Source organism: Hippocampus comes, unplaced genomic scaffold (genome assembly GCF_001891065.2).
Source record: "Hippocampus comes isolate QL1 unplaced genomic scaffold, H_comes_QL1_v1.1 scaffold39, whole genome shotgun sequence".
Taxonomy (NCBI): domain Eukaryota; kingdom Metazoa; phylum Chordata; class Actinopteri; order Syngnathiformes; family Syngnathidae; genus Hippocampus; species Hippocampus comes.
In genome coordinates, this window is record NW_017842054.1 from 2,091,527 (window position 1) to 2,115,819 (window position 24,293).

Genomic DNA, 24,293 nt, shown 5'->3' on the forward strand with positions numbered 1-24,293 from the left:
ATGTTTCCACTAGGGGTCAGGAGCACAAATTAAAGCGAACTAATCGGAGTAAAAGAAGAAAAAGTGTTATTGTGATTGGCTCGTTTCAAACTGGGAGCGCCATTCCGTTTCCTTGACTGCTGTTGTCCTGTTCTGATGGGTGCGAGCGTTCTTGTGTGACGTTTGCCTAATTTTGCGGACTTTTCTTCCACATTTCTCTTCGGATATATCCTTCTGCTCTATAATGTGTCAAGGCGATGTACCAGGTGAGTGTGAAAACTTTCGAGACGCTGTCGTCTTTTTGCGTCCATAAAATGGTTAAAAAAGTAAGCTAGTTTTTTAGCAGTTGTGCGTTTGCAAATGACGTCACTTTAGTGTGTTGTACCAGGTTGGCAGGTTTGTCGCAAAAAAAAGTTTGATTTGTGGCCGCCGAGCAAGACCTTCGAGATTTAAACAGTTTTAGTAAACCTATGTTGTTGGGAATTAGTTTGTTCAGCAGACGACCATGCAATTGTTGTTACGATTGACTCATCTGTAGTTATTTTAAAATGAACATGTCGTGTTTAAATGTTGATCAGAAACTATTATTTTCCAATTGAAATGTTTTGAAATACCATTAATGTGTTCCAGTTTTGTGTTACCATTTTTGATGACGAAGAAAAATAGCGCAGCACTGTGTAAAACATAAAGAGAATTTCACGGAATTAACTTGTTTTATAAAATCTAATTGTCCTGTGTGTATGTCCGAGTTGTAGTGTAGTGGATGTGTGCCTATAAGGGGCGTGGCCTCGAACGTGAAATCAGGTACAGTACTGGAGTTGGAGTCTTTTTTTTTTTTTTTTAGTTGGAGTCAATCCTTCCGAGTACTTTCATTTTCCAAGTGATGCTACAAGTGATCGTCATTAGTTGGATCACTTGTAGATGGAAGTACCACTGTAATGCGTCTTCTGCACCCATCTTCCGCGTTAAGCCAGTGATGTTTCGTGACAGCAGGTAGTGAAGTCAAATGCTCGTTGGCTCACTGCCACAAGGTGCCATAAAATGAACCTGCGTATCCATTTTTGATTTGTTTGTTTGGTCTGAGGGTTTTCTCATGTCAAATTTGTGTTGTGGTAAAATAAAAATGAGCAAAAGCTGTGTTTTAAGCACGTGTTCATGTTGTGACAGCATGATGGAATCTTGTCCGCTTGACCGGGAAAACCTCAACAGTTTATGGGCAGAAAGCAGCAGCAGCAATAGCAGCCTCCTCAGTGACTCACAGCTGACTCAGGTACTGACCGGACATGGACACACATTCGCTTCAGGGCACTTTTAGACAACCAACAGACTGGTTGGCAGTCAATGTCAGAGCTCATGTTGACAAACGCGCATTCGCACTCACATTCACCCCTCGAGCCAAATGAGATTGTGGACTGAAGCAAAGATGTTTTGCAAATGTCGGAGGAAAAACCCATTCGGCGCAAGGGGACAAATCCTCACAGAAAAAAGGTTCTGAGGCAAGATTCAAATCCTGACTTTCACAACTGCGAAGCACACTTGTTAACCACTGTGGCAACATGCTGCCCGCATCCCGGTCGTGTAAGGAAATATCAGACGAAGCGGAACACGTTTGGACCGCCATTGTTCATGCAAACTTCTTTTTAGTTAGACTCATTCTTTGTGTGGCATCTGCGCATGTCTGTGGCTGTGCGCACGTGGTGCGGTACGGTGCAGCCCAGCAGCTCGGAAGACAGAGAACACGTGAAGGTCTACCTCCGCGTCCGACCCTTCACGGCGACCGAGGCCCAGAATGGAGAGTCGCAGGTGCACGCAAGCATTTGGCTGCCGAAAGCTGTTGTCGCGGACGCGACTTGTCAACGCACATGTTTGTCTACAGGACTGCGTGTCCGTGGAGCCTCCGGACACAGTCCTGCTGAGGCCTCCCAGCGCGCCGCCGACGGCTCGCCTCAGCTCTGACAAATGGGACAAATCCTTCCTGCACACCGGTCAACGCTTCCGCTTCTCTCAGGTCAGCTTATGGAACACTTGAGCTGTACATGACAGCACCACGTAGCCGCCTGGCACGCGTACACAATTCCACATATTCTTGCGTCACCGTATGCACGCACATTTTCTCTGATAGACACCCGTTGAAATGCGAAATAAAGAGCGGACACCAGATGCCGGTTTTTGCATCTTTTATTCCGATCGCCGTCGTGTCTGATTCGGACGGGGTGTCTTCAAAGATGCGTTGCATGGCATGCGCCAATATTAGATTCGGTCAAAATGATATACCGGTCATAATCATGGGCAAAAATATCGCCGGATCACAGTATTAACATTACAGTTCCATCATTCCCTTTTTGGGTGTGGTAAATTAAAGCATTTTTTTTCCCAACAGAATATAGATTTTTTTTTCTTTTTAACATGAAGAAACATGTACCATGTTACCACATTCTGTTGTGGAAAATTGTTGTTATTGTTGTTGTTGTGCAGGTGTATGGTCCAGACGCCACCCAGAGGGAGTTGTTCCAAGGGACGGCCAAGGATCTGGTCCAAGATGTTCTCCACGGAGGGAATTCCCTGCTCTTTACTTACGGGGTCACTAACGCTGGGAAAACCTTCACGTTTTTGGGTACGCCTCCAGTTCTTCTCCCCACTACGGCGGACGGCTCCTCATGCGTCCGGGGCTCCCGTCAGGTCCGGATGGCGACGCTGGCATCCTGCCCAGGTCTTTGGACGCCATCTTCAGCAGCATGGAGGGGAAGGTCTCGACCGGGCCCAGCATCAAACCCCAACGCTGCCGAGAGTTCGTCAGTCTGAGCGAGGAGCAGCGGGCCGAGGAGGCCGCCTTCAAGGACAACCTGCTGCGGCACTTAAAAGAGGTAACGCCCTGGCCGGCTTCTTGTCACGACCACGTCGGCGCCTCTTGAAGCTCCCGTTTGCTCTTCTAGAGCGACAAGGCCGGCAGCAGCGTGGGGGGCTCCAGCGGCCCCATGCGCCTCCAAGGCAAGTTCTGGCCCCTTCTTGCATTTTTGGGTTTATTCCATTTACTTTTTCCATTTTTCGCAAAGCTTGTTTTGAATCATGTCATTGTCATTTACAAAAGCAAAGGGGAAAAAGATTAATTACAACGAAAATCCTCTGAAGTTTTCTCTGAAAAACCTGTAAAGTGAACTCACGCATTTGTTTCTCTTGTTTCGGCAGGCTCGTCGCTGCACCGGCAGACGGCGGAAGACCACCTGAGCCTCCAAGTGGAAGCTGACAGCAAGTTCTCCATTTGGGTCTCCTTCTGTGAGATCTACAAGGAGATACCTCCGCGTCCGACCCTTCACGGCGACCGAGGCCCAGAATGGAGAGTCGCAGGTGCACGCAAGCATTTGGCTGCCGAAAGCTGTTGTCGCGGACGCGACTTGTCAACGCACATGTTTGTCTACAGGACTGCGTGTCCGTGGAGCCTCCGGACACAGTCCTGCTGAGGCCTCCCAGCGCGCCGCCGACGGCTCGCCTCAGCTCTGACAAATGGGACAAATCCTTCCTGCACACCGGTCAACGCTTCCGCTTCTCTCAGGTCAGCTTATGGAACACTTGAGCTGTACATGACAGCACCACGTAGCCGCCTGGCACGCGTACACAATTCCACATATTCTTGCGTCACCGTATGCACGCACATTTTCTCTGATAGACACCCGTTGAAATGCGAAATAAAGAGCGGACACCAGATGCCGGTTTTTGCATCTTTTATTCCGATCGCCGTCGTGTCTGATTCGGACGGGGTGTCTTCAAAGATGCGTTGCATGGCATGCGCCAATATTAGATTCGGTCAAAATGATATACCGGTCATAATCATGGGCAAAAATATCGCCGGATCACAGTATTAACATTACAGTTCCATCATTCCCTTTTTGGGTGTGGTAAATTAAAGCATTTTTTTTCCCAACAGAATATAGATTTTTTTTTCTTTTTAACATGAAGAAACATGTACCATGTTACCACATTCTGTTGTGGAAAATTGTTGTTATTGTTGTTGTTGTGCAGGTGTATGGTCCAGACGCCACCCAGAGGGAGTTGTTCCAAGGGACGGCCAAGGATCTGGTCCAAGATGTTCTCCACGGAGGGAATTCCCTGCTCTTTACTTACGGGGTCACTAACGCTGGGAAAACCTTCACGTTTTTGGGTACGCCTCCAGTTCTTCTCCCCACTACGGCGGACGGCTCCTCATGCGTCCGGGGCTCCCGTCAGGTCCGGATGGCGACGCTGGCATCCTGCCCAGGTCTTTGGACGCCATCTTCAGCAGCATGGAGGGGAAGGTCTCGACCGGGCCCAGCATCAAACCCCAACGCTGCCGAGAGTTCGTCAGTCTGAGCGAGGAGCAGCGGGCCGAGGAGGCCGCCTTCAAGGACAACCTGCTGCGGCACTTAAAAGAGGTAACGCCCTGGCCGGCTTCTTGTCACGACCACGTCGGCGCCTCTTGAAGCTCCCGTTTGCTCTTCTAGAGCGACAAGGCCGGCAGCAGCGTGGGGGGCTCCAGCGGCCCCATGCGCCTCCAAGGCAAGTTCTGGCCCCTTCTTGCATTTTTGGGTTTATTCCATTTACTTTTTCCATTTTTCGCAAAGCTTGTTTTGAATCATGTCATTGTCATTTACAAAAGCAAAGGGGAAAAAGATTAATTACAACGAAAATCCTCTGAAGTTTTCTCTGAAAAACCTGTAAAGTGAACTCACGCATTTGTTTCTCTTGTTTCGGCAGGCTCGTCGCTGCACCGGCAGACGGCGGAAGACCACCTGAGCCTCCAAGTGGAAGCTGACAGCAAGTTCTCCATTTGGGTCTCCTTCTGTGAGATCTACAAGGAGAACATCCACGACCTCCTGGAGGCCGCCCCCGGCGGGGCGGCCAGGAGGACGCCCCTGCGCTTGTCTCAGGACGTTAAGGGAAACACCTTCGTCAAAGGTCGGCGAGCGCCTCGCTTGACGTTCTCTTGTTTAATTAAAGAACGTGCGACCGTTGCTAACGTTTGTCATCCGCACGGCAGACCTGCGCTGGGTGCAGGTGGACAGTGCCCACGAGGCCTACCAAGTCATGAAGCTTGGCAAGAAGAACCAAAGCTTCTCCTCCACTGGGATCAACCAGCTTTCCAGCAGGAGGTGTCCACCGACACGCACGCATACACACAAACGTGGACGCTCTAAACACACGAAACAAATATCTCAGCCTCACGGCGCGATATCTTCAGGAATTGTGTCATAATAACTGACCAATTCAATCAAGAGTCATTCACTGACGTCGGCAAGATGAACGAATCGGAATTGCCGGAGCAAGTCCGGCCCCTAAAACGCACAAGCCCAGACACATTTTCGAAGTAGAAAAGTACAAATTGATATACACAGATTCGTACATATTTGTAAACCCAAACGTCTCAGATTGTTGTGACTCGACCGCATGATTTTGTTTTATTGCAGTCACAGCATCTTCTCCATCCGTATTCTAAGGATGAAGGATGACCAATCTGCCCGAGTGGTCGCTGTCAGCGAGTAGGTGGCGTGCGGGCCGACAGCTAACGCGTGTACGTGCCGCTAAAAGTGCGTTTTGTTGTCGGTGCGCAGGCTGTGCCTTTGCGACCTGGCCGGCTCGGAGCGCTGCGCCAAGACTCAGAACTGGGGAGAGCGGCTCAAGGAGGCCGGAAACATCAACACGTCGCTGCTCATCCTGGGGAAGTGCATCAGTGCCCTCAGGCACAACCAACACGCTAAGTCAGTCGCACACAAAGACACAGCGCGTGCCCGCTTGCAATTTTGGGAGAGGTAGTGTCTTTTGAGAGAGGGTAAGAGTCAACACAGACGCGTGTGTCTGGTCAGGCTGCTGCAGCACGTCCCTTTCCGCGAGAGCAAGCTGACGCACTACCTGCAGTCCTTCTTCTGCGGCCGAGGCAAAGTGTGCATGATGGTCAACGTCAACCAGTGCGCGTCCACGTACGACGAGACGCTCCAAGTCCTCAAGTTCTCCGCCCTGGCACAGAAGGTGAGAACGCTCAGAGCCGCAATGTTTTTTTTTTTTGGTTTTTTTTAAATCACTGATTATGAATGCTCACTTTTGCGGTGCATCTAAGGGGGGCGCCTTTACTTGTCCTTCGCAAAGCAATGTGGAAATGAGAAGGCTGGTTTTGTCGGTTTCCGTTTCTGGAATTAGAGTTGCTTTTGGGGGGATAAAGTTCCTCAATAAAGCATCCACAAGTATGCAGTCAGCAGTGCATGTCAGCGAGGACGCGCTTTTATCGACACAAGTCACAATTTTCTTCGTGTCCTTCCAATTGAAATGGGTGAGTGTGCGCGTGGTGTTCTCCAGGTGGTGCTTCTACCCAGCAGGGCCGCTCCCTTCCCACCCCGCAAGCCGCACCCCAACAAAGGCGCCAGGAAAACGCTGCGAGGGTCTCTGACTGGCTTGCAGAGCGCCCTGGAGGATGTGCAGGTGAGGCAGGAGGAGTGGCCAGCGCCGCCTCGTGAGTCCTCATTTTGGTCTCCTTTGCCTAACATGTGAGCCTTATCATCGCCAGGAGGATGATGACGATGACGAAGAAAAGACAACAGTGGAGGACACCGTCTATGAAAGTGAGGAGGAAGACCTTGGAGAAATCGAGGATGAAGTCATCATCAGTCAAATGACACATCAGGTTCGCCAATCAAAGTATCCTTTCTTCTCTCCAGCCGAGTATTTTTAACGAGCAAAAGGTGTGGGAGATGAGCTTCATTGCCCGGCAGATGAAAGGAATTCTCAGATGCAACTTCCTTTGCTTTGTTTTTCAATCCAAAGAAAAACATTAATCATTTTTCAAAGTTTGGCTTGGATCAAAAAAATACAAAATGGAAAAACAAGCCCAACGAAACAGATAAAACGACTCATGTTTCGAGTTTTATATGAATGCCAATTGCAAACGGAAAGAAGGAACGACACCCATGTTTGTGGCCCGGCGCCCGCAATGAACAATGTCCTCTTCAGCAGCAGGTGGCGCTGTTGAGACGTTTTCAAATGGCGCTGAAGCAGGAGCGAGCAGAGAGCATGCTGGTGGAAACTCACGTCAGAGAGGACATTAGCAGAGAGTTCAGCCAGATCTTCGCAGACATGCAGAACGACTTCACGTGAGACTTTGTTGGCTAATGCTGGGCGGGGAGGAGCAGGGTGGGAACGTCCTCGCCTCCTTCTGTTTGTCTGGACGTGAGCCTGGCGAGAAACAGGGTGGGCGGCCCCATCTTCCAAGGACGTCGAGGTCAAGGCGGTCTTGCTCTTTGCCCTTCGCAGGGAGCGGCTGGCCAGGGAGACGCAACTCCTGGAGGAGCGAGCGGAGAAACGTCTGGAGATATTCAAGATGATGACCAACAAGATGGCCGCCTGCAGAGAGGCTGAGGACCACGAGGTGAGGTGCCGAGGGGAGCTACAAATATCGCTTTACTGCCTTCATAAATCATTGAAATGGAATCGTGAGGCTGCTGACGAGTACTGGCCCAATAAGGCGGCCTGATTCTCAGCCGGGATGTCCACAAAGAAATCGACCAACACCACGCCGTTTCGCCACACATCCCTCACTCATGGATTCAAATAATTTATGGGGGGTCAGAGGGGGGTCTTGTTTTTAAACCAACCAGTGTGTGAACCGCCTGTTAGCTTCTTGCTAACATGTCACAGAAAATGCCACTGACACGCCAATGTTAGCATAGATAGTCGCAGTCAAACAACCGCAAACGGTGCAGCAACACATTTAGACAAATAACTTAACTGAAAAATCACAGGTACATATTTATCCTCCTTCCGTTACAGGAACTTGCTGAGAGGAAGTAAGGCTATCGTTCTTCAATTCTGTCTGCATGTTCCCAACTTAGCCACCGGGAAGAGCAGCGCACGGAATTGAATTGCAGCACGATCCACAAACCCTTTCATTCATTTACATTCGATTTAATGATGCCATTGTGCTCTTTTTTAAAAAAGTACCATATTATAAAATGACATTTTTCTTTACTTAAAACACACACACAAACCAAAAAAGGGGGGCAATCCCTGATTTAGCCTTCAGCCTTTGACCCTGCCGTTTCTCAACATTGATGCCAGGATCCGAAATATGTTTTGGACGCGCTCACAAGTATGCTTTTCCTCCCCTTCCAGGCGTCAATGTCAGCGTCCTCCTCGTCTCAGCTGGAAGACAGACCGACGTCGGATGGGCCTACACTCCAGCGCAGTGTGATGAAGCCGGGTAAGCTCGACGTGGACTGTGGAAGCTCGGACGCCACCTGGAGTTGTGATCCGTCTTCTATGCATTCACACACACACGCGCGCTTCCTGTTGTCCGATGAAGGTGAGAGCAGTGGGGCAGAGGAGGAGAAGACGAGGCTTGCGGATGAGCTTCAGGAGAAATGTCGGGCTCTGCTTCAGCTGGAGAAGCGAGTGGCTGAGCTGCAGGCGGAGGCCGAGCGCACCTCGGAGGAGAACGCCTCCCTCTGCCGGGGGAAGAAGGAACTGCAGGTGAGGAGTACTAGCGGAGGTGGTTGTGCATGCTCCTTCGGGGGACGGGCAGGGGTGGTGGTTGTTGAGCGGGTATGTGTTGTTGAAGCTCGTTACAGGACATGGAGGTGAGGACCTCCTGATAGGGCTGTGCAATTAATTGAAATTTTATTACGATTTTCTTTATTACACTCTATGATTACAACATTGCTTTATTTATTTATTTATTTAAAAATTATTATTTTGAACACTAGACTTTGCTATTTGACTTGGTTACAATGGATGGTGCATCTGGTCACATATGACTCAATCAAACCACGTCCTTTCTTCAGTCTAGTGGTTCAGCTGTACCCTCATTCTGAAATGTTCCCACCTGAGCTTGAGGTTGGCATTTCAGCAAAAACTGTCATTTGGCACCACTATTTCTACATTGGTGCCTGCAGGAGGCGCTAACCGGCCTTCGTGAAGAGCGAGCCACTCAGGAGGACGCCATCAGTGCTCTGGAGAAGAAGCTCCGAAACACAGAAGAGGCCCTGCAGGAGGTCAGCAAATCCAGGGAGGAGGCCGACACCGCTCTGCAGGACCTGCTGCGCCGCCAGACGGAAGCGCTGGCGGCCCTGGATGAGGCTAAGGAAGCCCGAGAGGAAGTCTGGGTGGCCCGGGAGGACCCCTGCTCGGCCCTTGACGCTTGCAAGAGAAGCAGAGAAGCGACGCCGGAGCGGCAGAGGACCAGGAAAGAGGAAGTCGGCAGGCTGCTCGACGAGGTTCCGAGGCTGACTGCTGCACTGAAGGCTTCCCAACAGCAGGTGAGCTGACTGACATAAGCATCTCTCAGCAAGTTTGGCAAATGGGCATTCGGGGTGAAATTTTAGGATGAATCGAATATGCGCTACAAAATTCCGTAAGTGGGGGAAAAAAAATGGAGAGCATTATTTCTCACCAGAGACTGAAAGAGTCACCGAAAGGCATTCCCTGGAAATGTTCTTGGATCAAAAACCTGTTGAGAATTTTCCTGTTCTCAGCTCCTTGTTGTCAAATTGCAAGAGCTCGACCGTTCTATTGCTGTGGCATTTTCTCTTGCACTAGTCCTTACTTGTCCCGGCACTCTTCGGCACACTTCATCCTGAAATTTCGCGACCAAACCCCCAATCGCAAACTTCTGGTGATTGAGTTATGTCTGCCATCGACATCAGCGGAGGTGGTCGTTGCTATGACACCCGTGACGAAGATGAGTTTTGTGGAAACGAGCGCAGGTTGCCAATGAGATGTTGAGAGCAGAACAAGCGTCCACTCAATTGCAAGCTGCCCAGGAGCACATCACCGCCCTCGGCCAAGACCTCCGCGATGCCCTCGACCAGCAGCCCAGCAAAGCTACGGCCCGAGAAAGCGCGGCGAGCGAGAGCCGAACATCGGATCCGCTGCCCGTCAAAGATCTCGCCCGCGAGAAGCTCTGGTCGGAGCAGCTGCGGGAGAACGTCGGCCTACGCCATGCGGCGCAGGAGTTCCGAGAACAGCGCCGGATGGTCCGAGATCTCCGAGAGCGGCTGCGCGAAGGCCAGGAAGCGTCCGACAAGCAGCTGGAGGAAGTCGGCCGTGAACTGTGCGTACAGGAAGCGTCGTGTCGGCGCCTCCGGCAGGAGCTCAGCGAGCAAGAGCTCACGACAGAGCGACTGAAGAGGGAATTACAGGAAGCAAGTGCCGGAAGATGTGCGGCCGAAGAGGACCTCGGCAGGGCAAACGCAGCGCTTGCGGCTCAAGTGGCGTCCTCGAAGGCAGAGGAGGAGAAGACAGCGAAGCTGCTGAAAGATGAGGAGGTCCAGACGGAGCAGCTTCACATGCTGGCAACTCCGATCAAAGCGTCCCAGCCGCAGGTGAGCTTACATTTGTAATGTTACAAGTGGCCACCATCTTTGGGGATTTTCCAACAAGGAAATAAATCCAACCACAACCCAGCGTGACTACTTGGGAGGCTCCTCAATCCCCCAGAACAAATCCACTGACCACAAAAACCTTGGAAATGTTCAGGCCTGTTTGAATTTTGCCGTTCATCACCAGGCGGATGGGCCGAATGCGGACGAGCTGGAGAGCAAATTGCAGGAGCAAGAGGCGCAGATGGCGGCTCTGCAGAAGAAGCTGCAGGAGGCGCAGGCGCGTCGCGACGAAGACGATGTCCAGGCGCTCCATGAGTGTCGGCGGAGGGAGGCCGAGCGGCGCCGGGAGTTGCTGGCCGCGGCGCACGAGGCCATCCAGCAGAAGGACGCCGAGCTGGAGAAGAGATCCCTCGAGATCGCCAAGTAGGCCACCATCCATTTCATCAAGTCTTTCATTTCCGTTTGTCAAGCCCCATCGTGCTCTTGACGTCAAGTTGAGTTTGACCTCGCGGTGCATTCGCACAACTAGGTCTGCCCTGGGCTCACGTTGTTCACTTGTTGACATTTACATTTTGATTTATCTTCTGTTTCTGGGTTTGTTGATGTCCGTTGATGCTGGGGCGGGGGCGATCTAATGTAGACCTTGGTTGGTGTCAGCAAATCCAAGAAAGGGAAATAAAACAAACAGCTGAAGCTGTTTAGCATCACGTCATTGTCTACTTTTTCTATAAGAGGAGGGAAATTTAAATCAGGCGTTGGATTTCTTTTGGAAGAAAATGACAGGTTTTGTTTTTATTTGAAGGCCTTTTAAGGGCCCTTCTTACAGACTGCAATCCAGGAGAAGAACCAAGAGATGTGTGAAACCGCAGTCTGTGTGTGAAACTCTTTGCCCTAATGTTGTTGTTCCAGACTGAAGGAACTTGCCAAGCAGGACTCGGACAAAGTCCAGAGCCTGAGTGCGAATCTGCAGAGGAAGGAAGAGGACTCTTCCGACCTCCGAGAAAAGCTGGCCGACTACAAGAAGCAGATCCAGCAGGTCCACAAAGATGTACGTGGGACACCATCATGCAGTTGTTGTCCGATTTGACGAGGGGGGAATGACGGCGTTGATGGTTTCCTGCAGATCTCCAGCATGAAAGAGGAAGAGAGGCTCTTGAGACAGAAGCTGTCAGACGTGGAAAGGCTGAAGAAGCAGCTTCAGTCAGACCTCACAAACAGAGACAGAACGATCCAACAACTCAAGGCAGTAGGTTCCGAATCATTGACCACTCCCTGGTTGCACGACACAGTACATGTCGCGCACTATACTCAACGCGACAAGACTTTTCAAAGAACTGGGACCGTGTGTCAAATGACAAAGTGAATCTAGTTAGTTGCCTTGGTCGGTTCACGATGTATCCTGCTTCAGGCTTTCTCTTTCCCTTCCTGTAGGAGCAGCCCGCGGAGAGCAAGTGTGCCGAGACACTGCGGCTGTACCATGAAGCTCATCAAGGTGAGTACGCGACAGGATTGACATTTCCTTCTTGTGCTTTCCTGAAAATGACACATCATCCTCCAACAAATTAAAAATCCAGTCCAATCTGATCTTCTGGAGCACTTGCTGAACACTATACGGTGCCCAAAGCGCTCTCCACATACATACGTCACTCTTATTGAGCTCACAAACTGCCCCACTGTCGTGTGGTCTTCCACAAGGCTCAATCCTGGGGCCTCTGTTGTTCTCACTGTATCTGCTCCATTGTAAGGAAACATGGTATTTCCTTCCACTGCTATGCGGATGACTGTGAGATCCACTTTTATTCTGTCGAGAGGAAATCAAGACCTACATGGCACTAAATTTCTTGAATTTCAATGAAAAGAAGACAGAAGTGATGGTGTTTGGTCCCAGTGGCCCCTGTACGTCCCTCCCTGCGGACTTGATTAAGGTTGTCGCTTGCCACCTCGCACAGAGCTGGAGGCCAAACAGCGGCTGGTGGACGATATGCGCTCGGCTCTCGCCGAGCAGGAGGAGACGCAGGAGCAGATGGAGCGCATGCTGGATGACAAACTCCACCTTATCCAGGAGCTCAATAACGGTAAGACGTACGGGCAGAGCGGAACCATTTCCTCGACGGCACGACTCACCGAACCTTTTTCAGTGGACGGCTACTTACTGCAAAGTTTGATACACACTTCTGAAATCCCACGTTTGCTCAAATCACCCTCATATGTTCTTATGATATAGTCACATTTCCGAAATGGGCAAATATCCGCAGCTCTTTATTTCTACAGTTCTCTTTCAGTGTTTGTTTTCAAATTATCCCAATCATAGAAAATCACAATGACCCGCCACTGGCAAGCCGATTTTGCACCCGGCTTCCGAACTACGTGTACTCGGCTTCTTTTATTTTACGCAGCTGGCTGAAGTCAAGCCTCTCCTTTCTCAAGTGCAGTTTGAAACAGTCATTCATGCCTTCGTCACATCTTGGCTGGATTACTGTAATGTACTTGACTTTGGAGTCAGCCAATCCTCCATGAAGCGTCTCCAGTTGGTCCAGAATGCCGCTGGTCGCCTCTTAAGATGCTACTCGTAAGAGGGAGCTCATAGCTCCAACTCTGGCATCCCTTCATTGCCTCCCGATACATTTTAGAGTTCTTATTAAGATTCTATTAGATTTTGATTTTTATTATGATGATTTATTCATTTTTTTCTCCAAATCTTGAAATGACCTGGCCCCACCTGACCTCTCTGAGGTCCTCCGCACCTGCCCGGTGCCTTGGGTCTGCGGATCAGACATTTTTTTTTTATTAGAGGTATCAAGAACTAAGCGGAGGCTCAGAGGAGACGAGCCTTTTCCGTTGCCGGTCCCTTTCTTTGGAATGAACATTTGACAAGCCCCCTCGCTGCCCGTCTTTAAAACTCGTCTCAAAACTTCTTTCTATTCTTGGGCTTTTGACTCGACAGGACTCAGACTTGATGATTAGTTTGACTGTTTTTATCCTTTCTACTGTCTTTGTTCTTCATTTATTGTTTCATTGTTTATTGTTGTATATATATGATAGTTGCTCCATGTGCAGCACTTTGTATACAGTGATGGTTGTTTTTAAAGTGCTTGAGAAATCCGCTTGAGTTGAGTTGAGAATTGTACATTCTCTTGGAGCAAGTTACATAACTGACAATGGAAGTGGTCCAATGTTGAAAGTCCTTTTGAATGAACATTTGCGGTGACAAATAAGCAGCTTGTTAGTTATTCAGGAAAATCTGTAATCAGCCGCACGTTGTTGAAGCCTCAGGGAGGGTCGAGTCGCAACTTGTTGTCCAAACTTGCTTTGCAAAAATAATGAGATGACAGCACTCATTGCTGTCTTGTTTTTGCTCAGAGGTGGACAAAGTGAAGGAGATGTTGAGAAAACAAAACGCCGGCCACGCGAGCCAATGCGCCGAGGCCTTGTCACGTGACCTCCAGCTGGCCAAAGAAGAAGCCATGAGCGCTCACCAGAACATCACGGTAACCTGCGGGGAGTTATTGATTGACTGTTAAAGGGTTACAAGCTTCACTGTTTAACATCTGGACCACATGTAATGGACACACACACACACACACACACACTCACAAAAGATCTGCACTTCAATTGTTGGGTAAATGTTTTTTTTTTTGTTTTTTTTTTTAATGATCACTAATTCTCAAATGATAGCCATTCATTTGACGGTTTCATTTTGCTCTTTAAACTGTTTGCATATCGTTTGTTGAAAAGTAGTGCAGTCAAACTATATTTATGTTTGTTTAACACGGCGAATAATAAGGTGAACTTGCACCAGAGTTAAAGGTCCCCTTGGTACATTGCACAAATTTACAAAAACATGTCGCGAAAGAGTGAGCTTCCTTTTTCAGGGAATGACACCCCCCCAAGTGTTGTCGACCTGTCGGCATTGCAACCTTCCAAGTGTGAGTACCCAGAATGGTGGAAAAGTCTGCCCGGGTTCAGTAAAAATGAGATCGCGACCCGCTCTAGATGTTTCTTGATCAACATCACGGTGGAGTGATAAGCGTCAGCTTACCTTGTGCTGCAAAAGACCGACGGCAGATGTTTGCTGCTTCCGTCTTTTTCTTCAATAAAACTGTCCACGTCGCCGAGTAGAGCCTTCAGATGAGAGCGTCTGTCCTTCGGTTGTCACTTGACTGCCTTTGAACCATGCCAAGCTTCTCCGCGCCAATTGTCGCATGTCTCCGCCCCTTGTCAGCCATGCGACACAATGACACGAGAACAAGAGCTTTTAACCCATGACTTATTCCCGGTGCATTCTTGAGAACAATTTTCGACTGTCTTGTGACTGATTTCTCGCCAAGCTGTTTGAGGAGAAGCACCTGACGGAACGTCAAAAGTGGCAGGAGGAGAAGATGGCGCTGATTGGTCAAATCAAGGAGGCGGAGGACAAGCGCAACCAGGAAATGAAGAAGTTTGCGGAGGACCGAGAGCGCTACCTGGCCCGGCAGGCTGAGCTGGTGAGCTACCCTGGTCTTAAATCGGCATGGTCAAGAGTCGTCATGTAATATTCCTTGCATTCCTTTGGGTGTGTCTCCCCCCCCCCCCCCCCACAAAACTCTTTTTTGTGAGCGGTCGCCGCCAGAGGTCGGTGCAACCGCGGCCGCCACCTTTCTTTCGGGTTTGTCTTCATGCTGTGGTCAGGCCAAAGCCAGCTGAGCATTTCGGGTCTTGGGTTTCTGTTTTTTTTTTTTCACTAATTCAGTGCTAATTTGTTCCGAAAAGTCTCATTAATAGCAAATCATATGAAAACCAAAGCAATATTTTGCATAGAAACAAGTCATGAAATGGCTCAATGAACATGAAACATGACCTGGATCTTCTTTTTTTTTTTTCTTTTTTTTTAAGCCAATGCAAGTCATGGTCCTGCAGTCTGTTCGTGTGTTCTCGCTGTTTCTCCATTTATCTCTTGCTTTTGTCATGTTTCGCGTTTTGCGGTTTCACTGCATTGCCAATTATGAATTTGTTAATTTTTTTAATTGTACTTATGTTGTGTATTGTTTGCTATTTTGCAGTGATTGCTTTTCTGCAAAGTGATGGGCGGGAAAAAAATTTGTTCCAAAAACTGTGACTGTTAAAAAATTAGCTTCCACTGTAATCGCCGAGTAGAAAGCCGTCTTTGTCTTTTCAATGAGAAAAAGATTGCTTCCTCTTGGAATAAATAATTTGCCATCCCTCAGCGGACACTTCCTCAAGCGTGCGTTCATTAAAAGTGGCGTCGCTTCCTGCCCTTGACGTGACCTCGGCATCATCGTCATCCTTCTTCCACTTAAACATCTTCTCTGTCAGGCTGGCGGCGGCGTGGCGGAGACGGAAAGTCACGCGACATCGCTCAAAGAGGACAGCGAGCTTGCGGGTGGCCGACTGGATGACGCTGACGCTAAGGTCAGCGCTCGCACTAAAACTACACTGACAAGTGCAAAGAAAGAAAAAAAAACTAATAGAGTCAAGGTCGCTCGTAACTACCGTGTTTGCATGCAACATGTGAAAAAGTCGCTTTTCCATCACACGTGCCCTTGAAGACAATGTGTGAAATATCCTGGCCATCTTGTGCGGCTGTGGATAACGCGCCGCCCTCGCATCGCCTCTCAGGGATCGTCGGGGTGCCCGTCCGTGCTGGAATCGTCGGAGATCTCCACGGAGAACGGGCGCGCCAGCCGCTTCCCGCAGCCCGAGATGGAGATTTCCTTCAGCCCGCTGCAGCCCGACCGCATGGCGCTGCGGCGCCGGGGCGACCCGAGCGCCGTCACCGTCAAGATCACACGTTCGAACCGCAAGAGGAAGAGCGCCGACATGGACAAGGTAGGGAAACGCCCCTCTGACCGTGACCGTGGCGCCACATACAACGCAAACGTCACATTTGGGTACCACCTCTACTCCAATAAATACTCCCGGGCATATTTCCTTCACCCTCTATGAAAAGAACTGACGAAGACAGACGAGTGAGTCACTTGCACGAGTTGACAAAAAGGTCTGCTTCGAATCTGCAGTCCTTATACATTTTGTGTGAGTGTGAGTCTTCTGACCTACACTTAAAAAGAATGATGACTGTACGTGCGTGTCATCATGTTATTCTTCATTTTCCGTGTTCATGTTCCACTTCGGACATCAGAACTCACAGCCCGTGTTGCCTGTTTTACATGTGTGTACCAGGATATATTTTCTGTCAATGGATTGATTGATTGATTTATTTATTTAGAACACTGTATTTTCGTGTTTGGATTTTTTTTTCCACATAGCTTTTAAACAACTCTCACTTGCTTCCCCCCCCCCCCCCCCCCCCCCCCCCCAAATGGTCACTTTTTACAAACGTCCGACAAATCAACCCCAGGTATTTTTGGTTTGCCTTTATCTTTTTCATCACACCCATCTCAATAATCGCCTTCCCAGTAGCTGCTTTTCACTTTCAGCAACAACCTGTGCCGTGTCATTTATTCCTCATCACCACCATCATAACAACTCACACCATCTGCCAGTCACGACATGCAAATTCGGGGACATTGTGCAGGATGTTCCACATACAGATTTCATAACCTGCGGTTCAACCAAACACGCACACGCTAGTTGCACGAAGCAGAGGTCTTCCCGGTATCTGCTAAATATCTGAGGTCACCAACAAGGTTCCCTGAAGGACAACGTGCGTAGCCTGCAGGCCTGTTCTATAAAGAGCTCATCTTTGATGGGACATTGTGATTTCCCGGAAATGTGTGGGAGTGATCATTTGAGAATGTGCGTAAACACTTGCAGCAGTTTATGGAATCAAAGTCTTGCCTGTGGATATTTACTGGTTTCCTACATAAAGTCATTGTAGAGCAAGGGTCGCCGACCCGCGGCTCTTTCGTCCATATGGTGCGCCTCTGCTCGGCTCAGGAAAATGAATCGTCCGATTGATGGTATTTGTCTCAAAAACATGTCGCACGTCTGTACAGTTGGTGGCAGTGTTGCTATTAAATAAAAAATGGTCGAGATGAAAATGGAAGGAGAGGAGTTGTGTAATGGCGACTACAGTGAGTAGTCGCCATTACACACAGTATATGTGCCTGTATATCGTGGGCGGCCCGGTACAGTGGTTAGCGCATCGGCCTCACAGTGCAGAGGTCGTGGGTTCGATCCCGGCTCCGGACTTCCTGTGTGAAGTTTGCATGTTCTCCCCGTGCCTGTGTGGGTTTTCTCCGGGTACTCCGGTTTCCTCCCACATTCCAAAAAACATGCACGGCAGGCTGATTGAACACTCCAAATTGTCCCCCCGGTGTAAGTGTGAGCGCGGATGGTTGTTCATCTCGGTGTGCCCTGCGATTGGCTGGCAACCAGTTTACGGGGGCACCCGCCTACTGCCCGAAGATGGCTGGGATAGACTCCAGCGACCCTTGTTAGGATAAAGCGGATCAGAAAATGGATGGATGGATGGATATATATCTCGACGCGCAATCGCACGCTTGCAAATTTTTGGGACCTTCCTTTGAACTTGACTTTCCCTCTGAGTGCTTCAAGCAAACAGCGCAGAGGCGTGCTCGGAGGAGTTTGGGGGGGAAAAACAACAAGAGCGATGGCACCCACTGATATGTGGCGAGTCTTGTGAGCTGGCGTTGTCTGACCGCCCCAACCAAAACTTTGCTCCTCTCCGCACTCCAATAGCCATCCTGTGCACAAACAGCTCCAAATGGCGTGTGCTCGTCCACACGCATGGTGTTGTTGTCAACCATGATGAGATTGGCTGTGACCCACCAGTTGCTCTCCGCCTGTCGTTGGCCAAGAAAGTCCTGATTTTAGTTTGACTGACATCAGCTTATGTCCCCAATGCAAAAAAAAAAAAAAAAACAATTCTTTTGAATTGTCGACATCTTTGCTCACATTTTATTTTCACATCTCAACTCGCGAGCACGCACACGCCTGTATATTTAGCTTCGGAATGTGTGAACAGAAAGAAGACACATTAAGTGAAATGAATGAATCCATCCAAATGCTTGCTTGCGCGCGGTGTGTGTGTGTGTGTGTGTGTGTGTGTGTGTGTGTGTGTGTGTGTGTGTTTTTGTAGCGCCTGGACATCTGTGAAGTGTGAAATGAAACGAGTCATTCTGCGTGAATTAGCATAATTTCGCGCCCCCGCGCCGAGTGACTTGGCACCTCGGCCAGACCCGGCGGCCCAAGTGCGATCGTGTCCAAGCCAAAATGTAAGCAGAGCGGCAGTGTTGCCAGGGATTAGCATTAGCGCACGGCGCTACCAGCATGAAGCTTCCCTCTAATTCGACAGGGTTGACAACAACGATGTCCACGGAAGACCGTTGAAAATTCTGGGTACCCGTGACGCACTTTGACAATCGCGGAGCGGGCCTATTTGCTACCGACCTGCAAAGATATCTTTTAAACACATAAATAAATAAAAACTGGGTTTATTTGGATCGAACCGGAATTTACATTATCGCCTGGATGGAAGTGTTTCCGATATTGCATACTCGATTAAAGAAGGGAGGAATTCCCCCCCACCCCCACCTCCACCCCCCCACACCCCATCCATGCACCCCATTCATGATCATGTCACTGGAAGCTTTGCTGCCTTCAACATGTGCACCACCAAAACATGATTTTGTGTGTGTGTGTGTGTGTGTGTGTGTGTGTGTGTGTGTGTCAGCAGGATGAAGTGGAGGCAGAGAATCGAAGAAACGCTAAAGTGACGCCGACACTGAGCGAGCACCAAGAGGAGGTGATGAGCAGACGGACGCACGCACGCTTTTGCTTGTGCGGATGATCACATTTAGGTCACATGACGTCACAAATGTCATTCATTGTCTTGTCCAAGTTGCCTCCCTTCAGTTTTTTGAAGGCGCCCTCTCATGTTGAGTTGCACGAGCCAAATATTTGCCGCTTGGACGCACGTACCTCGGGGTCAAACGTTTCCAGCAGCTTTTACCTGATGTGTGGAGAAAAAAAAAAACCGGCCGACTTGTTTTGCGACTCGTGCTTTGCCTTCTGCATGCAAAACAATCTGCCAACGATTGCGCTACCGATTGCGTCTGTTTCTTTGCAAGTTGCTTAGTTTGCAGCCGCGTCGTTAGTGCAAGCAGTGCGCAGCGTCAACGGCAGAAGCAAGTGGCAAAGAGGAAAAAACAAAATTCATTCAGATGATTCGATCAAAGCAGTAGCCAGCAGCAGGTCCAGCACTGGAACGGTCGGCCGATGGCGAAACATCCCTTCAAAGGTTTTTTAATCCCAAGGTTTTCGTGCTTGTGCGTGTGTGTGTGTGTGTGTAGCAGTCCCGTTCGTTGGCGCCCTCTGGCTCCCGCATGGCCCGCACTCGGAAAGACGCAACGCTGCAGAAGATCGGCGATTTCTTGCAAAGTTCGCCCACCCTCATCGGTTCCAAAGGTGAGTCGACGGCCACCGCGTCCTCTCTCCGTTCCGCCTCAAAGTGCTTCCTGTCCTCATCCGTCTTCCTTTTCGGGGTCTTCCGCGCCGGATGGTTTTCCTCCCTGCTGATCTGTTTTCCTTGTTGTGCTCGTTCTTCTCTGTTATCCTCCTTTTCCTCCTCCTTTTCCAATATCGTCTCAGTCCATCATCGTGCAACGTGCCGAACGTGACATAAAGTAACGCGCGTTTGGTTTGGTTTGGGATGGCAGCCAAGAAGATGATGGGCCTGGTGAGCGCCTCGTCGTCCTCTTCCTCCATTGGCCTGAGAAGCAAGAAGAGCAAAAGGAAGTTGTTCAGCGCCGACATCTCCTCCCCCATGGCCGTCCCCGCGCACCCGGTACCCGCGCAAGCCTTTCACTCCACACGCGCGGCGTTCATCAACACGTTACGCGCCAGACACCGCATGTTACGGTCCACCGCCTGTGGACTTGGATGACTCTTCTCGTTTCCCCGAATAGAGCCAATGCACATATTTGAATTGACAAATATCTCGCACCACCCACATCATCATAAATATTTGAGGGGGGGAAAAAAAACCAAAGCCACGTGAATTTGTGTTCTTTTTGTGCTCTTACGTTGAAGAGTTTGCTTGCTTGTCGTTCCAGATGGTCGGTACCAGCCTGGTGACTCAGGACAAACAAAGCGATCATCTCATCATCAAAAGACGACTTCGCTCCAGAATTGGCAACTAACACACACACATGCACACGTTTGTATACTTGTTCATGTTCTGTTTGTGTGCGTCAAGCCACCATAATGCCATTGTTTGCGCTTGACCAAGTTGCGCCCCATGTTGTCGGTCTTGCCTCGCTCGCCACAAGGACTGCTGGCGTGCTAGCCATCCGGAGGAGCGCGGCGACGTTCGTACCACCGGGTGCGCACATGTCTTGCTGTCTTTCTGCTAAGCTAGGCTAAGCTAATGTTGCAACGAGAGGAACCTCATGGAGGGCATTTCGATTTGATCACTGTCTGACCGTTGACGCTAACTAGCCCGTTCACTTTATTTCATTGTTGATGTGCAATTTGACTCGTTGTTTGAGCGCTAAACGATGCTAACTCATTAGCGGTTTTGGTTTTCATGGCATCACTGGATGGTTGTGCACTTTAAACACTTCCGGTTTGTCTTTGAAGAACGCTTGGTTTGAGGATTAAAATGTTCGGATGGTTTAAAATTCACCTCTTGGCTCCTCCTTTGACTCTTGTGTTCTCGTGCGCGTCTAGCAGCCGCGAAAGTAAGAGAATCCAGTGAGTGTTTGCGTTTTTCACACCTGAAGAAATGGAATTAGTCGAGACCTTTGATAGGTAAACAAAGAACGGGCTTAAGCTCCGAATAAATGCTCAGAGGGGATCCCCACGCCGACGGGCTGGAAATAAGAGTTACCAGTCAGGGTCATGTTGAATTGTGTACTCGTATGGCCCTTTTCCAGGATCGCAGCAGTTCGTTCTTTTTCCACCACCGCAATAGCAGATGCTAATAGTCCATTATGATTATGAATAGCGCAGGCGCTCTTGAGTAAACGTCGACGTAAGCGGTGATGTTTTAATGCTTTACGATGATGTCATGACATCGCTCCTACTTGGCTCTTTGGCGGTGGAAAGCACCAACTAAGCCTGGCGCATGTGGGCGTGCACGGACAGGATGATTCCTTGCCATTTAGACGTTTGTTGTTTGAGTGTTACAGGACACCAAAAAAAAAAAAAAAATTGTTTTTATTGATTAGATTTTTCAAATGAATTGGACCGATTGATAGAGAATGGGATTTTTTTTGATTTTTTTAATGTTTTTGCCAAACATCGGAATCCAGCGGTGGCCTCGTTTAACTTAGCCCAGGTCACATCAAACTTGAGCTGGGCGGGCAAGGTTGCGCCAAAACTTTTGTTGCAACTGTACTCGTTTTTGTCACGGTCGAAATAGGAGAAGGAATAGCACCAGTTGTCACTTTTTGGACGTGTTTTACTACGAGACGTCGTAAAAGTTGGGGCACTCAAATGATTGGAGATTTTCTTCACCTTTTTATTATTGGAGCAGGGAAATAAGATTCAAGTCATCTTACATATATACACACACACACACACACACAGTGCGGCTTGTACATTAAATCGGTAGGAAAGAAGTGTCGGACGATGATTAGTGCTGGTTGACCTTGTTTTGAACAATTCAGTACATTTTACAGTTTAGGAACAGGACATCGTTTTGAGCTGAGTGTATTGGACCAAAAGAATACAAAAAAACGACTTTTTGGGGACGGTAGCTCCCTTTTGCCTTTTTTGCTTTTTTTTTGAAAGGGGAAAAAGACGAGCATGTAGGCAAGGAGTCCCAAGTTGGTCGTCATCTTCACGCGTTGTCCAAATGACAATCGGCGGTCGTCAGGTGACGGGCAGCGGGTGGGCGCGGGGGCCCAGCGGCCGAGCGCGCACCATCTTGAGCGCCTCGTGCACGCCGGCCGCCGACAGCTTGCGGTTGATGTTGCGGAAGCGGCAGCGCAGCAGGTTGGCGTAGGTGGCGCGCAGGTCGCGGTTGAAGAAGGCGTAGATGAAAGGGTTGATGAGCGAGTTGGCGTAGCCCAGCCACAGCAGCGTGCGCTCCAGCCACAGCGGCACGCAGCCGCACGCCGCCGCCCCCCCGCACGCGAAAGGCCGCGCCGTGGATAGCAGGAAGAAAGGCAGCCAGCACACGCTGAAGGCGCCCACCACCAGGCCCAGCGTGGCCGCCGCCTTCTGCTCACGCTTGAAGATGGAACCCTGGTTCTTCCTCGTGCGCCGCGGCGGCGGCGGCTGCTGATGATCATCATCATGGTGATGGTGATGGTGATGATGATGATGATGATGGTGATCGTGATGCTGGAGGTTCGTCTTGGGGAAACCGGGAATGAAAAACAAGGTGGTCGTTTATTTCATTTGTGTTCTGTGACAGGAAATTTGACACGGCACAGAGATGACTCCCAAAACGACCGAGCCTCCAAAATGGAGCCAAATCCACCGGGTAGTCGACACCTTGCCTGTGGTCGGACCTCTTTGCAAGTTGTTAGGTTTTGTTTTCTTCACCGTATGATGCCCAATCTGGATTTTTGGTTCAAATCCGATTGTTTCATGTACTCATTACAAAAGCAGACGCGACTTGTAATGCGAACGAAGTGACAAAACGTGACGCCAGTTGGGAAGGACGTGCGGCATCCTTTTGGAGCCACCGCCTGTTTTCTGCTCCTTTATTTGCCGTTTGTCGCTTTTTGATGCCATACTGTAAAGGTCATCACCTGAGTCTCCAACCATCGACTTGCACAGTATACGAATGGACTAACGAAGCCGCTGACATGCCGTCAGGAGACGCAAAGCCATCGGGGGGCCATCTTACGTTGCCACTCATTCGTCAAGCCAATCGGAATTGACCAGCGGTGTGTCCAGAGGCTTTCAAAGTTTTAGCCGAGGGGCGGGCCACGTGAGAAGGATTCCTCACCTCCTCGTCGTCCTCATCCTCCTCGGTGTCCTTGACGCTGGCCGAGTCGGCGGACGCGTGGTCGTCTCGCAGGGGGAAGGCGGCGACGGCATGCTTGGCGGCGCTGATCTTGGCGGCGCGGTAGATGCGCGAGTAGGTGAAGAGCATGACGGACACGGGGATGTAGAAGGCCACGGCGGTGGAGTAGACGGTGTAGCCCCGGTCCTGGCTGATGAGGCAGACGCGGCCGTCGTTGACATTCTTGGCCCAGCCGAAGAGCGGCGGCAGCGTGATGGACGCAGACAGCAGCCACACCCACGCGATCATCTTGGCCATGCAGCGGCCGTCCTGCCGCATCGGGTACGTCAGCGGCTTGGTGATGCCCAGGTACCTGAATGCCGCAAAAATAGCCCGGCGTCAGCCACCACTTCCGTCACAAGGTCGCTGAAAGTTCCACCATGCACACACACACACCTTCTTTGTCAATTTCACACTTTTTGATGTCCTTTTATCGGGTCTCCAAGAACATTTGGCTGCCAAACAGCCCAAAAGCCGATTTTCAAGCGACTTGCCTTTCGTTTTAACCCTCATCCAGTGACTCATGTGAAGTGGGTTGCTCGCGAATATTGCAAATGTAAATAAGCGTGGCTCTGATCCCTTCAAATAGAAGATGCCAACAAGCTTGTCTTGCTCGTCTTGTGTTTTGGACGGCGGCAAACTCGTGGCAAGCGTTGGCGCGGCACTCATTTACCTGTCGATGCTGATGGCGCACAGGGTGAGGATGGAGGCGGTGCAGCACATGACGTCCATGGCGACGAAGACGTTGCAGAACCAGCGTCCGAAGCGCCAGCGCCCGCCGGTCAAGTCGGTGACGCTGACGAAGGGCATGACGGCCACGGCCACGCTCAGGTCGGCGGCGGCCAGAGACACGATCAGGTAGTTGGCGGGCTGCCGTAACTTCTTGACGGCGCACACGGACACCACCACCAGCAGGTTGCCCCCAATGGTGCCCAGCGTCATCAGCGTCAGCACCGAGCCGAGCAGCAGCTTGCCGGCGCGCCCGTGGCTCGCCGTCGTCAGCGGCGCACAGCCGCTGCCGTTGCTCGGCTCGCCCG

The 24,293-nt window shown here is 50.1% G+C and overlaps 3 protein-coding genes across 3 annotated transcripts in view; 1 reads left to right on the forward strand and 2 right to left on the reverse strand.

Moving 5' to 3' along the window:
- LOC109510075 (high affinity choline transporter 1-like) overlaps nucleotides 1–14,480 on the reverse strand; it is a 28,254-nt gene extending 13,774 nt beyond the window's left edge. Inside the window, 1 exon segment of the mRNA XM_019860132.1 lies at nucleotides 14,356–14,480. The gene's annotated coding sequence lies outside the window, so the exon portion shown is untranslated.
- LOC109509987 (kinesin-like protein KIF20B) lies at nucleotides 1–20,921 on the forward strand. The gene is given in 41 exon segments (XM_019859960.1): nucleotides 1–245; nucleotides 1,147–1,249; nucleotides 1,693–1,782; nucleotides 1,856–1,987; nucleotides 2,455–2,593; nucleotides 2,659–2,843; nucleotides 2,913–2,967; nucleotides 3,166–3,269; nucleotides 3,271–3,324; nucleotides 3,398–3,529; nucleotides 3,997–4,135; nucleotides 4,201–4,385; nucleotides 4,455–4,509; nucleotides 4,708–4,908; nucleotides 4,991–5,102; nucleotides 5,418–5,489; nucleotides 5,562–5,708; nucleotides 5,814–5,976; nucleotides 6,301–6,423; nucleotides 6,509–6,625; nucleotides 6,952–7,091; nucleotides 7,252–7,366; nucleotides 8,110–8,197; nucleotides 8,300–8,466; nucleotides 8,889–9,251; nucleotides 9,699–10,316; nucleotides 10,501–10,739; nucleotides 11,226–11,364; nucleotides 11,440–11,562; nucleotides 11,748–11,808; nucleotides 12,266–12,391; nucleotides 13,677–13,804; nucleotides 14,645–14,844; nucleotides 14,915–14,927; nucleotides 15,630–15,725; nucleotides 15,933–16,142; nucleotides 16,540–16,671; nucleotides 18,970–19,041; nucleotides 19,589–19,703; nucleotides 19,955–20,082; nucleotides 20,351–20,921. Coding segments are annotated over 40 exon segments (5,667 nt in total). The 5' UTR covers nucleotides 1–245; nucleotide 1,147; the 3' UTR covers nucleotides 20,438–20,921.
- An 814-nt stretch (nucleotides 20,922–21,735) lies between these two features.
- On the reverse strand, nucleotides 21,736–24,291 carry LOC109509988 (5-hydroxytryptamine receptor 7-like; the record flags this gene model as incomplete). The annotated part of the gene is made up of 3 exons (XM_019859961.1): nucleotides 21,736–22,598; nucleotides 23,200–23,569; nucleotides 23,930–24,291. Coding segments are annotated over 3 exons (1,218 nt in total), but the record flags the coding sequence as incomplete, so codon positions are not given.
- Between the last annotated feature and the right edge of the window lie 2 nt (nucleotides 24,292–24,293).